The sequence below is a fragment of the Penicillium rubens genome (assembly GCF_028828025.1).
Source record: "Penicillium rubens strain IBT 27055 chromosome Unknown utg000002l_segment0_segment0, whole genome shotgun sequence".
Classification (NCBI taxonomy): domain Eukaryota; kingdom Fungi; phylum Ascomycota; class Eurotiomycetes; order Eurotiales; family Aspergillaceae; genus Penicillium; species Penicillium rubens.
In genome coordinates, this window is record NW_026890600.1 from 1,195,346 (window position 1) to 1,208,083 (window position 12,738).

A 12,738-nucleotide genomic window follows, 5' to 3' on the forward strand; every position below is an offset into this window, starting at 1 on the left:
CGATATGCAGGCTACAGCAACTATATATATCCCGTATATGTACATATATCGTGTCCCACTTCCTGAAAACGAACTTAGAGCCTCGTTAAGGCCTATCCTGGCCTAGTTGCCGTTCCCATTGTTAGGCTGCCCTCACGGCGCACGACTGCGAAACCTCTGTGACGCCTCTATGTCCAGGTAGTAGTAGTAGTAGTAGTAGTAGTAGTATTCATTTACACTGAGCGATATGCAGTATACGACGACTATATATCCGGGTATGTACATATAGATTGGTCCACTTTCTGACATGAACTTAGAGCCTCGTCACGGCCTACCGTGGCCAATTGCCGCTTCCATTGTTAGGCTGCCCTCATGGCGCGGCTATAGTGGAATTGCGGATGAGACGGATACGAAGTATCCGGTTTTGGCTGCATCTCTGTTAGGAACCGCGAGAATGCGGGCAAAGCAGAGGCTAAGAATCTGGACAGTGACTGAGTGACAGATGCAGTTTTGTTCAGAGTTCGTTTGATTGAGCGTTGGCTTGTCTTATTCTCGAGATGGAACGGTGACGGTTTATTGTGAAAACGAAGATGAAGATCTTCAATTGCGAGTACGGGGTTGGCGGGAAGAAAAGGTTCTTGCACTGGAGGAGTCGGTTGCGGTATAGATGTGACAGGTCGCTGGAGGACGGAAGCATACGTTGTTTGTTGGTTTTGGGGCGAGAAAGTGATGGACGGTATCGTTTGATGAGGCTGGGGAGAGTGGGCTGTTGGATGTTGGAGGTTGTTGAGGCTCTGGGTCTATTATGGCGGGTAGCGGATTGGAACGGCAGTCCAGGTTGGTGTTCAACCGTTCCTTCGCTGTAGTAGATGTAATCGGCGTGGATTGAGTTTGAGTCTTTGTACTGGAGTCGTCTGTAGTTTGTGTACTGGAATCGGCGGTAGGAGCTGACCGTTTAGGGGAGGAGAATGCGGTGGTTGAGGGGGAGGGGTTTGTTGAGAGTTCCGAGGTGGTGTTTCAAATCGCACGAGATTATCTGCCATATGCAGTCTTCCTCGTGTAGTTGTTGCACTTCCTAGAACGGGGTGCATTGGAAGGTGGATAAGTGCTTGGTCGATTGGCAGGCAAAACAGCATGCCACATTGCTGACCCCTGAAGGTCGGTAATAGAAGCCATTCTGGGCCAGTTGGAGCGGAGTGGCCCCAGCAAGCACTATTCCTTGGAACGAACGAGCTCGGGCTGTGATGGTGGAGTAGTCGTAGGTGATTGAGACGAGAAAGTAATCCTCATCGTGAGAATCATCCTCGGCGAGAGAAAAGTCCTCAACGTTGGGGTATTCGGGTGAGATTGCGGGGTTTGCGGCTTCGAGGATGGGAGATGGGCGACGGGCTGGGGGCTCTGGAAGCTGAGGGTTCAGCCCTACCCGCTGGCTTCTCGTGGTCATCCCCATGGTCTCCGCAGGTACAGACGCGCCTTGTTCTCTACAGTAGCGACCGCTCAATGGAGTACAGTAGCCCCCCGATACAGTAGCGACCGGTCCGAATACTACCTCTATGTCCAGGTTGGATCGAAATCAGGTTCACCACTTACGCACACGGATTTCTTCCAGAACCCTCTTCGAAACACGCTAATCTCTATTTGACCTAGCTCAAATTCAATGGCCGAAATGTATTGAACTGAAACACGCGCGCCTTGCGCGCATCAGCCGCCACAACGGTTCCAAAGTCGCGCGCCATGAGGGCAGCCTAACAACAGAAGCGACAACTAGGCCACGATAGGCCTTAACGAGGCTCTAAGTTCGTTTTCAGGAAGTGGGACACGATATATGTACATATGCGGGATATATATAGTACGGGTACCCACTGTAGACGAACCGCGATGCCGTGGGTTTTGGTGTTCGTGACTGCTCGTAGGATGGTGTGGATAATCTGTTGTCCAGACTTGTTCCCTGGGTTCTGGATTGCTTGTAAATCTGACATACTATCGCTGAGGGTGGTCGCGGATTTGACCCGTGTGTCCATTGATCTTCGATGTTTGAGGGCAATGTTGTTGATGAGGGTGATCGCCTGCAAGACCCCCAGTGGTTCAGCAGCATGTACTGCCCATCGGTCCATCGGGCCAACCTGGATTTGTAGGCTTTCGGTTGCTTCCGGTGAGTTCTTGTTGAATCCTATGGCTGCTGCGCCGAGATGACCGTTGTGTCCCGAAGCGTCTGAGTAGAGGATGACGTCCGACTTAGACCCTGCCGCCTTCGCCTGCTCTATCGCGGTCTCTCTGTCGGGTTCAATCTCAATCGCCGAGAAGGCCTCAGTTCGCCACGGGGGGAGCGGGGTTGGATCAATCATTTCCAGTTCTTGTAATCTCTCCAAGGACATTGTTTTCAGGGCCTCTGCAAGCGGCAACCGCGCGTATGACCCAATATATTCGATTCGGAACCCGCCGTTCCTGGAGGTCGTTCTCTTCCATGATCTTTTGAATAGCTCTTTCTTTGTCTCGCTCGAGGTCCAGTCCTCTGTCGGTACGTGGTGCACGACTGCCCCGAATCGCGGTTTAACCAGCTCAGTCTCGTTACCCAGTTCGCGTAGCCATTCGTTATTTTCGCGCGCCGCCTCAGCTGACGCCGTGTCTTTGAATCTGATCACGTATCCGGTCTTCGTAGTGCCGATTCCTGCAACCTGTACATCCTGGGTAAAAGGAACGTTCAACAACGCTGTTCTGATAAGGTTATTCGCTTCGGCAATGGGCAAGTATCGACCAAATCCGCTCGCTATTCTTTCCATTTCGGGAGCGTCTATCCGCGTTTAACCTCCTCGGTTTTGGTCGATTCGATGAGCGTGGTCTGGTGGTGGAAGATGCCTTTCAGCTCGTCGATGAGCTTCCACACCTCCCGGGTGGTGGCCCTGCCGGAACTCTCCTCGGGTGCATAGTTCTCATTATGCCGTCCTCTCTTTCTTGTGATTTGCGTTGGGATGTTGGTCACCCTAGGCTGGAAAATCCTCGACCGAGAAATTGGTCTCCTGGATGTTTGTGGGTGTGGCCTCGGGAGGCCCCGCAGGTGGGTCCGCCATCGGTCTGGGGTTAGGTCCCTCGGTACACAAACCACAAATTTTATATCCCAATAATACCAACCACGAGCTCCAGCGATTCGCCTCGGATGATGTCTTTAATACCGATTATATGTTGCGCAGTTCGTACACTTCCTAACAATTACCGGACGGGTACCTCAGACATACCGGTCCAATACAGTAGGTAGGTAGGTAGACTTCATTTACCCTGACCCCTCGCTGAAATGCGATATGCAGGCTACAGCAACTATATATATCCGTGTACGTACATGTAGAGTGCACCACTTCCTGGAACGAACTTAGAGCCTCGCCAAGGCCTTTCGTGGCCTAATTGCCGTTTACGTTGTCAAGCTGCCCTCGTGGCGCGCGACTTCGGAATCGTTGTGATGCCTCCGCGAAGTCCAATACAGTATCCACCGTCTTGGTCCGCGAGGCGTGATCTATCTGACCTCTCCTCTCTTCCCGAGAGCCTCCCAACAAGCTCGACACGCTATTAAACGCGTCACCGACTTTCCTTCTCAACTCCCGCCGCAACTCCCTCAAATCGGGGCAGTCCCACAGGACGTGTTTCAGAGTTTCTCGGTCACCGCAGACGCATCGGCCATTGTCCTGGAAGTGAAATGCCTTCGCAAACGTCGACAGCCAGCAGTGTCCAGTTCGTAGCTGCGTGAGCAGGTAAGCTCGATTCCTCGGTAAAGGCCCGTAGAGCCGTCTGGTGTACTTGGCAGGTAATGCGTTGTCAATAGTACGGAGATTGCCGCCTTCTCTAGACTCTTTCCATTCCTTCTCCCACTGGACGTAGATATTCTTGCGGACAAAGGCTTTCTCTCGGGACAGCAACGGGCAAAACGGGTGGGTTTTGCCCGGTATGGCTGCCTCTTTGGCCAAACGGTCCGCTGAATCGTTCCCGGGTGCTGCACAATGCCCTGGTATCCATTGGAGACGGATAGTGACCCCGTGGGTCTTGGTGTTTATAGCTGCCTCTAGGATAGCATGGATAATCCGCTGACCAGATTTGTTCCCCGGGGTTTGGATTGCCTGTAGAGCCGACATGCTGCCACTGAGGATAGTAGCTAGCCTAACTTGCTCAGCGTGCAACCTCCGGCGCTCCGAAGCAACTTTGTTAATAATTTCGATGGCGTGCAAGATACCGATCAGTTCAGCGGCATGTACAGACCATCGATCCATAGACCCGACCTGAATCTGTACGGATTCGGACACTTCCAGATTGTTGTCGAGCGTGACGGCTGCGGCCCCTAGATGACCATAACGCCCCGACGCATCCGAATAGACAACAACGTCCGAGATGGACCGAATGGTTTCAGCTCGCTGTGCTGCTATCTCTCTATCTGATACAATCTCGATTTCCGTAAAGGCTTCTGTTCTCCATGGCGGTCGCAGTCTAGGGTAGATCATTTCCAGATCTTGCAACCTTTCCAAATTCATTGTCTTCAGCGCCTGTGCGAGTGGGAATCGAGAATACGACCCGATATTATTCCTCCGTTTCTGGGCGCGTTGTAATGTACTCCATATTGGGTGGTCCCTCGGGAGTGTGTGAAGCCTGGTGATGGTGCTTTGTGCGCGATGGCGCAGTCGGAGATGTGTTGGCAATATGTGGGCTTCAACTTCCATCGTTGAGGTGGCTACTGTTCTGAAAGCCGATAGGATACGAATGAGTGCAGTCCGTTGCACTGTGCGTAGATGCCGTAGGTGAGTCTTGTCTCCGAGTGGGTCGTGCCAGACGGTTGACGCGTAGTCTACTACAGGGGTGACACAGGCCTCATAAAGCTGTCGCATCTGCTCGGGGCGGAGGTGTCGCAGCCCACCGAGTGCAACCTTCGCTTGAGTTGCGCGCTTGATTGCCTGTTGGATGTGTTCCTTCCACCGCAGCTCCTGATCGAAGATCACACCCAGCAGCTTGGCGGTAGTTGTCGGTTTGATCGTCTTGCGTTCATGATTAAGTGGCCGTGAAGCTGTTCGCCCTTCTTCCGAGTTAGGTGAATAAGCTCTGTTTTCTCTGCAGCAAAACGGGAACCAGTTCGTCTGGCCCATGCTTCGATGCGGGGGATGTCTTCGGTCTGGGTCTTGGCAATATTCTCCTCGGCTGATCTACCTACGCGCCATCGAAAATAGTCATCATTGAAGGCCGACGCGCCGCCGTGGAAGGTAACTTCCTGGTCGACCAGGTCTGAGTTGAAGAACGCGAATAGGATTGGCGAGAGGGGAGAGCCTTGCGCTAGCCCGGCGTTCGATAGTGGCGCCACCTCTGTCCTAAAGTCGTCGAAACCAATGTTGGCATGGCGGTCGCTCATGAAGCTCCCGATCCATTTTCTGGCCGCGCTTGGGACTCTCCTGGCTCGAAGCTATTGAAGGCCCCTTTCAGGTCGAAAGCAACGAGTGTCACTACCTTGTGCTGGTTCCATGCTCGATCGATGGCGTTAGATAGAACTAGGAGGGCTTGTTCGGTGGTTCTTCCCGGGCGCCCGCCGAATTGGGTGTCTGGTAATAAGCTGTGGTTCTCGGCAAGATACGATAGCCGTCTAGCCATCACCGCCTCGAGAAGTTTGCCTAGCGTGTTGAGGAGCGATATAGGTCGATAGGCACCCGGGGCTGAGTAGTACGGTTTCCCCGGTTTTCGCAGTACCACGATCCTTGCGCTGCGCCAACGTTTCGGATGGTACCCTAGGCTAATAGATGCGGTGAAGATCCCGGTGATAAACTTCTTGAGATACTTCCACAGGTGTTTCCATACGAGCGACGGTACGCCATCCTCACCTGGTGCAGTGAAACCTTTCATAGCTCGGAGCGTTCGGTTATGGGTTGCCATGGGAGCTCCAGGGGTGTTTGGGTCGGTAGGTCTTCGTATGGGTCATCCATCTCAGGGAAGAAAGTGTTTAAGAAGGCCTGCGCCTTCACCTCATTCTCAATGAATTCGTTGGTACCGTCTTGTAAGGTTGGGATGCAACCCCATGCATCTCGCTGTTTCATGTAGGTGGCAGCCTTCCACAGCTTCCCCTCTCCGGCTTCATCGAGAAATTGTTTCCAATGTGACGCTTTGACTTTCTCGATAGTCCGGGTCCATTCTCATCTTTTCTGTTGCATCTCTCGGAATAGGGTGGCGGATTGGTCGTGGTTTCGCCCGAACTCCGAGCAACTATCCTGCCATTTTCGGCGCAGGCGATTAACGTCGGTCTGCTGGATTTTAAGGCCCGGCGTGAACCACCGTTTAGAGTATGGTGTCGGTCGTAAGTCGGGCGTGAGACTGTCGACTGCCGTCGCAGCCGCCTCCGTGAGCCGTTCAACAGCCTCATCTAGCGCTGGTCTAGTTTTGATTTCCTTCCATGGGCCTATCTGTCGAAGCACTTCCTTGGCGATTTTGTCCCAGTCTGCCCGGCCGTAGGCCTTCTTCGCCTTGGCTGCTGGCCTACGCTGGGCTTGAAGATTCCATTCTGAGTAAGTGGCACGGTGGTCCGAGCCGTAACTTTCATCGTAGAGATGACATTTAACGAGCCGGTCTGGCCGGTCCGTTACGGTCCGGTCAATACTCGAGTTCCTTCCCGGGTCGCTCAGAGACCAGAAGGTCGCTGTTCCTCGAGGGAGACAGCCGTGTAGGCCATAGGTTTGAAAGAAGTTAATTAGTTCGCTTGCATCCTCTACAAACCGCGGATGAATGTGATTGCCGCCCCATGTTGGATGGTGGCGATTAAAGTCTCCGGAAAGCACGATGCTCGTTGTTTTCCGACCGTCCAGAAGAGCGTTTTCTATCGTGTTTTGGATGGCTGTGAGTGTTGCTTCTGCCGACGTCCCATCGGGGCTGTGCATAGGCACGGGTGGGATGTAGACTGAAAAGATAAGAATTTGGTGGTCTGCTGTCCAGATCTTGATTGCTGTAAGGTCTGGGTGGTTGCACGGTATCTGTCGGTGGGAAGAGGTTGACACCCCTCGATTGACGTAGATCAGGCTGCGGAAACGGACAACCTCACTCTCGACGGTCGGTCGGTACAGCCGCCAGGCGCTATGGTTGACGTGTGTTCGACATGTGGTGATGGAGGGTTCCTGGATCAGCAGGACGTCCAGGTTCTGGCTCTGATGGTCGTTGATGAGCGCTTCCATCCCTGGTCCCGATTTCATTATGTTCAACTGTAGTACACGTAGATTCGTTTCTAACATTGGGAGGGGTTGGAGGTCGCGGGGGTCGGACACTGACGGTCACCGGTTGGGTGTTCACCACTGCAGTCGAGGCATCGGGCTCGCACCCCTGGGGGACACCGCTCCCGTTCGTGCTGGCCTGCGCAATGTCCGCACCTCGGTTTCTCCTTGCACGACCATGCCAAATGTCCGAATCGTTGGCAGCGGAAGCATCTCTTCCTCTTGATCTCGCAGCGTTCCACCGTGCCGATGTAACCCTGGCCGACGAGGAGGCCATTGACCAGTAGCCACTCTGCTCCCTCCGCCGAGTCGAACCAAATACCAAGTGATGCAAATTTCCCTAGTTCCTTGTCTTTCTTCTTGAGCCATGCCACCTCCTCAATTCGGAAACCTCGCTCCGTCAGTTCGTCCTCGTCCATGATTTTCTCAATAGCTTGTTGGCTCGCATTTTGCAGGTCGAAATCCTCTGTCGGGGTACGGTGGACGACAACGCCGAATCGTGGCTTGACCAACTTCGTGCTGTTTCCCAGCTCGTTCAACCAGTCGGTGTTGTTGCGGGCCGCTTCGGCCGACGTTGGGTTTTTGAACCGGATCACGTATCCGGTTTTGGTGGTGCCGATCCCCGCAACCTCGGCATATTGTGTGGATGGGGCACTCAATAGCGCCATTCGGATGTGGGTGTTGGCGGAGTCTGTGGGGAGGTATCGGCCAAAGGTGTTTCGGTCACCATTGTGGTTGTCGGTTGGGTCTACCAACAATCGCTGGGTGCTGATTCTGACGCAGTTCTGGTCTTTATCGGGTCGTTGGTGTGTCAGTTGCGGTGGACGAACGCCACCGCTGGCCGCTACTGTGGCCCATGATCTGGTCGGGGCCGCCTGTGGGAGGATTTCGATTTGTGTTCGCAGCGCTCTGACTTCTTCATGAAGATTCTCATTCTGATCGCGAAGGACATTCTGGTCATGCTTGACCTCCTGTAGTTCGGCTTCAGTCGATTCGATGAGCGTGGTTTGGTGGTGGATGATGGTTTTTAGACTGTCGATGAGCCTCCACACCTCTCTGGTGGTGGCCCGGCCCGTGCTTTCCGAGGGCGTGAAGGCATCGCCGCTTCGCGTTCGCTTCCGGCTATCGGGGAGCGAACCGAGCGAACTGGCTGTCACTCTGGGTTGGAAATCTTCAATCGAGAAGCTGGACGTCGATTCTTGGGTGTTTGTGGGGAGGGGCTCGGGAGCCCCCGCGGGGTACACACAGTAATTTTATATCGCAATATTCTCAACCAGAAGGGCAAGTAAAAGTCGTCCACGTTCCCACGGCATCAGATACTACAGTAGTATTCCATCCAATACAGTAGTATTCGAAATCAGCTATACCTCGGCACTTTTTGGTCGTCCAGTCGGTCCCTCTGCTGCATACTGTACTTGGGGGAGCTTGTGAATTTTAATACTTTACACTCATGCTTATTGAGCCAGAGACAGGGGCGGAATATCAATTGAGGTACAATAATAATTCACAGGCAATGTCTCTCATTCCCAATCCTTTGGCTTTATAAACAAAGCATCCGCTGTGATCGCCTCAATCCAATCTTGAGGAACCTTTCCTGGAATCTGGAGAGAACCCTTCAAGTAAACCTTGCGACCTTCAACCCGATCGGGCCATGCTCGAAGAAGTATCGGAGCTGTTGGCGGAACCGAGTGGAGATAAGACGTGTTCAAGTAGGCTGTGACTGCTGATTTGCAACTGTCGGCAAGGATGCGGTCCATCAAGAGGGCAATGTACCCGCCGAACAATTTCCCATTGTAGTAGCACATCTGCTGTGTAGGGCTCAAAAGCAGGAGAGACTCTGCCTCCCACCCGAGAGGATGGAGCTTGAACGTGGGATTATAACCCTTGAACAGTGATCTCATCATCTCAATTTGGGGTTCATCGGAAGCAGGCACAGAGAATGACTTCAGAATGTCAATACAGTACACGGCAAGCTAGCACCTTAGTTTCCATACTCACATGCGTGCGCTTGGCTAAGTTGCTGCCACCATCACAGGAGGGTGCCGGATATTGTTCCGCCTTTGATCGGTAGCCGCGAATGGTTCGAAGAAGAGAGAGCAAGTAATGCCGTTTCATGACTCGATACATTTTCATTGCCGGGCTCGTGAGAATGAAGAGTAGTTGCACACCGCAGATTTCTACGTACCGGCTTGGACTTTTATGCAGAGGTTTTCGCAATGACAACATTCCCAGCTGGTGCAATCAACTTTTCTCATCGCTGGAAAGTGGACCGCCCAGGGCGCAAAATAGTCCGCGCTGGGATTTGTTTGCTAAATCGTTCAACGGGAGAGTGCTCTCGGATGCGTTGAGGAAATGCTGTATATGACCAAGATTTACATCTAAACGCTCCTCGATTAGCCTTCAACGCTCGCTGAGGTCTTAACCACTCTTAACCAGCTCTTCTTAACCGCTCTTCTTAACCGCTCTTCTTAACCGCTCTTCTTAACCGCTCTTCTTAACCACTCTTCTTAACCACTCATCTTAACCACTCTTCTTAACCACTCTTCTTAACCACTCTTCTTAACCACTCTTCTTAACCACTCTTCTTAACCACTCTTCTTAACCGCTCTTCTTAACCGCTCTTCTTAACCACTCTTCTTAACCACTCATCTTAACCACTCTTCTTAACCACTCTTCTTAACCACTCTTCTTAACCACTCTTCTTAACCACTCTTCTTAACCGCTCTTCTTAACCACTCTTCTTAACCGCTCTTCTTAACCACTCTTCTTAACCGCTCTTCTTAACCACTCTTCTTAACACTCTTTACTGCAGCCGAAATGAAGAGACTCGCGACGTTTGGTTTTCTGGAATGCCTAAGCAAATGGTCGTTGCCGTTTTTGTCAATGATGATAATGGTATTTCTAAGTTTATAACCCACAGGACCTATCCTTGGCAAGACCAACCGTGCAGGTGTATCTGTTTTATTCTTCGAGGTCACCAGAAGGGCCGCGTGACCTCTAATCGCCAAAGCCGTGGGCGTACACAGACTTGATGTATGGATGGAGCGAAAAATAGAGTAATTGTTATTCCCTCCGAACTAAAAGGAACCTGCCAACTACCAGCATCGTCGATGCTTTATTCAAGTGGGACCACGCCTGTGCAGCGTGAGTTTTGATTTAGAAGTGGAAAGTGGGACCTTGAGAGTGATGGATATCATTGAGACAGTGACCCTCTATACGATGGCCTTACCCACCGCATGGTATCTATAAAATCTGAACTCGTACCGATGAGGCCGGTCTGGAACCCCGTGAAACCATTGAGTAGTCGCGTAGTTCGATAATTACCTGTCCCCTGAAAGCCAGCACGAAAGGCCAAAGCGTTTTGGTGCCTTAAGCACCGCATACTTGCACTACGGGTGAGTAATTTGGTAGAAACCATCCAGCAGTGCATCCTTTCCAGTTAAGGTAGCATTAGCACAAGCCCGTAGCACTGCTGATTCCCTGGACTAGGGATGGGTTCTTCAACTTTGTTCTTGGCAGCTGTCGCTAGAGAATGACGAGCAGTAGACAACAGGCCGCCGTGAAAAGTCTGCTGTTACAGTACTGTATGCTTTCAGAGAACCCGATCGCTGAGCACACTCTCAGAGCCTGGTATAGCACCAATTGAAATATCTTTCTATAGAGTAGCTGAGCCCTATAAGCTTCGCAAATAAACCATGACATGCCCATGTTTGCGCTGCTCGGCGATGGCATACGCCGTTTGGCCATTAGAATCTTTCAGTCGCTTTTTCACACCACGTCGATTGGCCAATAACTGCACAACCTCATAATGCCCACCAGCCGCTGCCCACCAGAAAGATGTTCTTCCCTGGTCGTCCACCGCATTCACATTTATGTTGGGATGCTCCAATAATATTTTGACAATTTCAACCTTGCCTAGAGCCGACGCAAACATTAGCGCAGTAAAGGAGGAGCAATGGTTTTGGTCATTGATCAGCAAAGATTTTTCGGAGCTGACTAGGAGATGGACAATGTCGACATGCTCCATAATTATTGCGACCTCAAGTGGCGACGTCCCCGATGGGCTTATTTGGTTAATGTCGGCTGAATTCTGCAAGAGAAATTCAACCGCTGCAAACTGTCCTGCGCGACATGCTGACCAGAGCGGCGGAAATGCATCGGTAAATTGAGGGCTAGGGCTCTTATGAAGCCCCGGCTGTCGGAAGAGGACTTTGATCAAGTCTAAGGAGCCATTCGCAGCAGCCTTTGCCAAAGGTGTCTGGCCCAGCTTGTCGGCGCAATTGAGGTCCAGATTTGTTTGCTGCAAGAGGAGCTCAACCAATTTTAGGTCGGAATTGCTCACCGCATACCATATTGCGGTGCGTCCATTCTCATCTTGATAATTAAGGTTGAGGCATGGACTCAAAAGCAAGGCTTCAATGATAAGCAGCCGTTTGTGGATGGGGAGGAAACGGCCGTGTCCTTTGACTGCCAGAAGCAACGGAGTTTCCTGTCGATGGTTGAAACAGTTGACGTCAACTCGAGGATTTCGTACAAGCATTTGGATTGCTCCATAGTCGCCAATTTCTGTCGCTAGGTGCAGTGGGGTTTGGCCATGATGGTCGCAGATGTTGACATTTGTTCGCTCATCAGACAAGAGAAGTTGGAAGACATAAGTTTGGCGACAGGTCAGCGCAACTGAAATGGGCGCAATTCCGTCCAGTGATTGGTTATTGAGATCAACGTTCTGTACATTGAGGAGTCGTTCGACAATTTTGACGCTTCCATGCAGGACTGCGATCGAGAAGGCGCTTTCTCCCAAAGTATTACACTGTATGACTTTCACTGAATGATGGCTTAATAGCAAATCAACAGCGTCTGCGTACCGCAACTGTGTAGCCAGCATGAGAGGTGTAAAGCCAGAATACATTTCGTTGATGTCTGCCTTTTCCCAACCCAGAGAGTGCTGGAGGATGCCTAAGCTTCTATGTTCGATCGCCCAGTGAATTGGCGGGGAATCTTGAAAGTCTATGCAATCAAAGAGGCTCTTTCTGAAGATGACGTTAAATTCTCGAGACGTAAGACACAAAGTTCGAAGGCCTTTCTCGTCGGTAAACTTGCCAACCCAGAGAAGGATTTCCAGTGGAAGTCCCAAAAGCGGCATCTTCGCAGAGGTCGTGGACTTGAGGTGGCACGACTGGTCTAGAGAGTTGGTAGTAACAGGAGGTTCCAAAATGATGAAAATTGAAAATTCGTGACGTGATTTGGAAAGGGGATCTCTAAAATACTAAGCTGTGTGGATGCGGATTCTCATTGCCGGCATCGAGCCACCTGACTCCTAGGAACTTTAGTTGTTGCGCTAGGATCAAGGTTTGGGTACAAAATCGTGAACTATGAATGATGTGTCGTTGACCCTGACGGAAGGCTGCGGGAATGGAGATCTGTTTCCTGGGGTTCAACTATGTGTTCCTGGGAGTGTATGGGCTCTCAGGAATACCCGTATCGCTCCTGGAACCTTGATATCATGCTCCTAGGAGACCTGATAGCGATCCTGGAAGCATTGATC

At 51.6% G+C, this 12,738-nt stretch overlaps 7 protein-coding genes across 7 annotated transcripts; 1 reads left to right on the forward strand and 6 right to left on the reverse strand.

The window, feature by feature from the left end:
- Positions 1–1,054: 1,054 nt before the first annotated feature.
- N7525_002904 (uncharacterized protein) lies at positions 1,055–1,429 on the reverse strand (the record flags this gene model as incomplete). Its single annotated transcript, XM_061212530.1, has 1 exon — positions 1,055–1,429. The coding sequence occupies one exon, from the start codon at positions 1,427–1,429 to the stop codon at positions 1,055–1,057; it is 375 nt and encodes a 124-aa protein (XP_061069551.1).
- Positions 1,430–1,622: 193 nt separating this feature from the next.
- Positions 1,623–2,759, reverse strand: N7525_002905 (uncharacterized protein; the record flags this gene model as incomplete). The annotated part of the gene is made up of 2 exons (XM_002558528.2): positions 1,623–1,724; positions 1,854–2,759. The coding sequence occupies 2 exons, from the start codon at positions 2,757–2,759 to the stop codon at positions 1,623–1,625; spliced, it is 1,008 nt and encodes a 335-aa protein (XP_002558574.2).
- Positions 2,760–2,770: 11 nt separating this feature from the next.
- Positions 2,771–3,247, reverse strand: N7525_002906 (uncharacterized protein; the record flags this gene model as incomplete). Its single annotated transcript, XM_061212531.1, has 2 exons — positions 2,771–3,140; positions 3,213–3,247. 2 exons carry the CDS (start codon positions 3,245–3,247, stop codon positions 2,771–2,773), a joined length of 405 nt encoding a protein of 134 aa, XP_061069552.1.
- A 124-nt stretch (positions 3,248–3,371) lies between these two features.
- Positions 3,372–4,841, reverse strand: N7525_002907 (ribonuclease H family protein; the record flags this gene model as incomplete). Its single annotated transcript, XM_061212532.1, has 1 exon — positions 3,372–4,841. The coding sequence occupies one exon, from the start codon at positions 4,839–4,841 to the stop codon at positions 3,372–3,374; it is 1,470 nt and encodes a 489-aa protein (XP_061069553.1).
- A 2,537-nt stretch (positions 4,842–7,378) lies between these two features.
- Positions 7,379–8,444, forward strand: N7525_002908 (uncharacterized protein; the record flags this gene model as incomplete). Its single annotated transcript, XM_061212533.1, has 3 exons — positions 7,379–7,476; positions 7,649–7,999; positions 8,171–8,444. 3 exons carry the CDS (start codon positions 7,379–7,381, stop codon positions 8,442–8,444), a joined length of 723 nt encoding a protein of 240 aa, XP_061069554.1.
- Positions 8,445–8,713: 269 nt separating this feature from the next.
- On the reverse strand, positions 8,714–9,320 carry N7525_002909 (PaaI family thioesterase; the record flags this gene model as incomplete). The annotated part of the gene is made up of 2 exons (XM_061212534.1): positions 8,714–9,166; positions 9,192–9,320. 2 exons carry the CDS (start codon positions 9,318–9,320, stop codon positions 8,714–8,716), a joined length of 582 nt encoding a protein of 193 aa, XP_061069555.1.
- Positions 9,321–10,866: 1,546 nt separating this feature from the next.
- On the reverse strand, positions 10,867–12,336 carry N7525_002910 (ankyrin repeat domain-containing protein; the record flags this gene model as incomplete). Its single annotated transcript, XM_002558530.1, has 1 exon — positions 10,867–12,336. One exon carries the CDS (start codon positions 12,334–12,336, stop codon positions 10,867–10,869), a length of 1,470 nt encoding a protein of 489 aa, XP_002558576.1.
- Between the last annotated feature and the right edge of the window lie 402 nt (positions 12,337–12,738).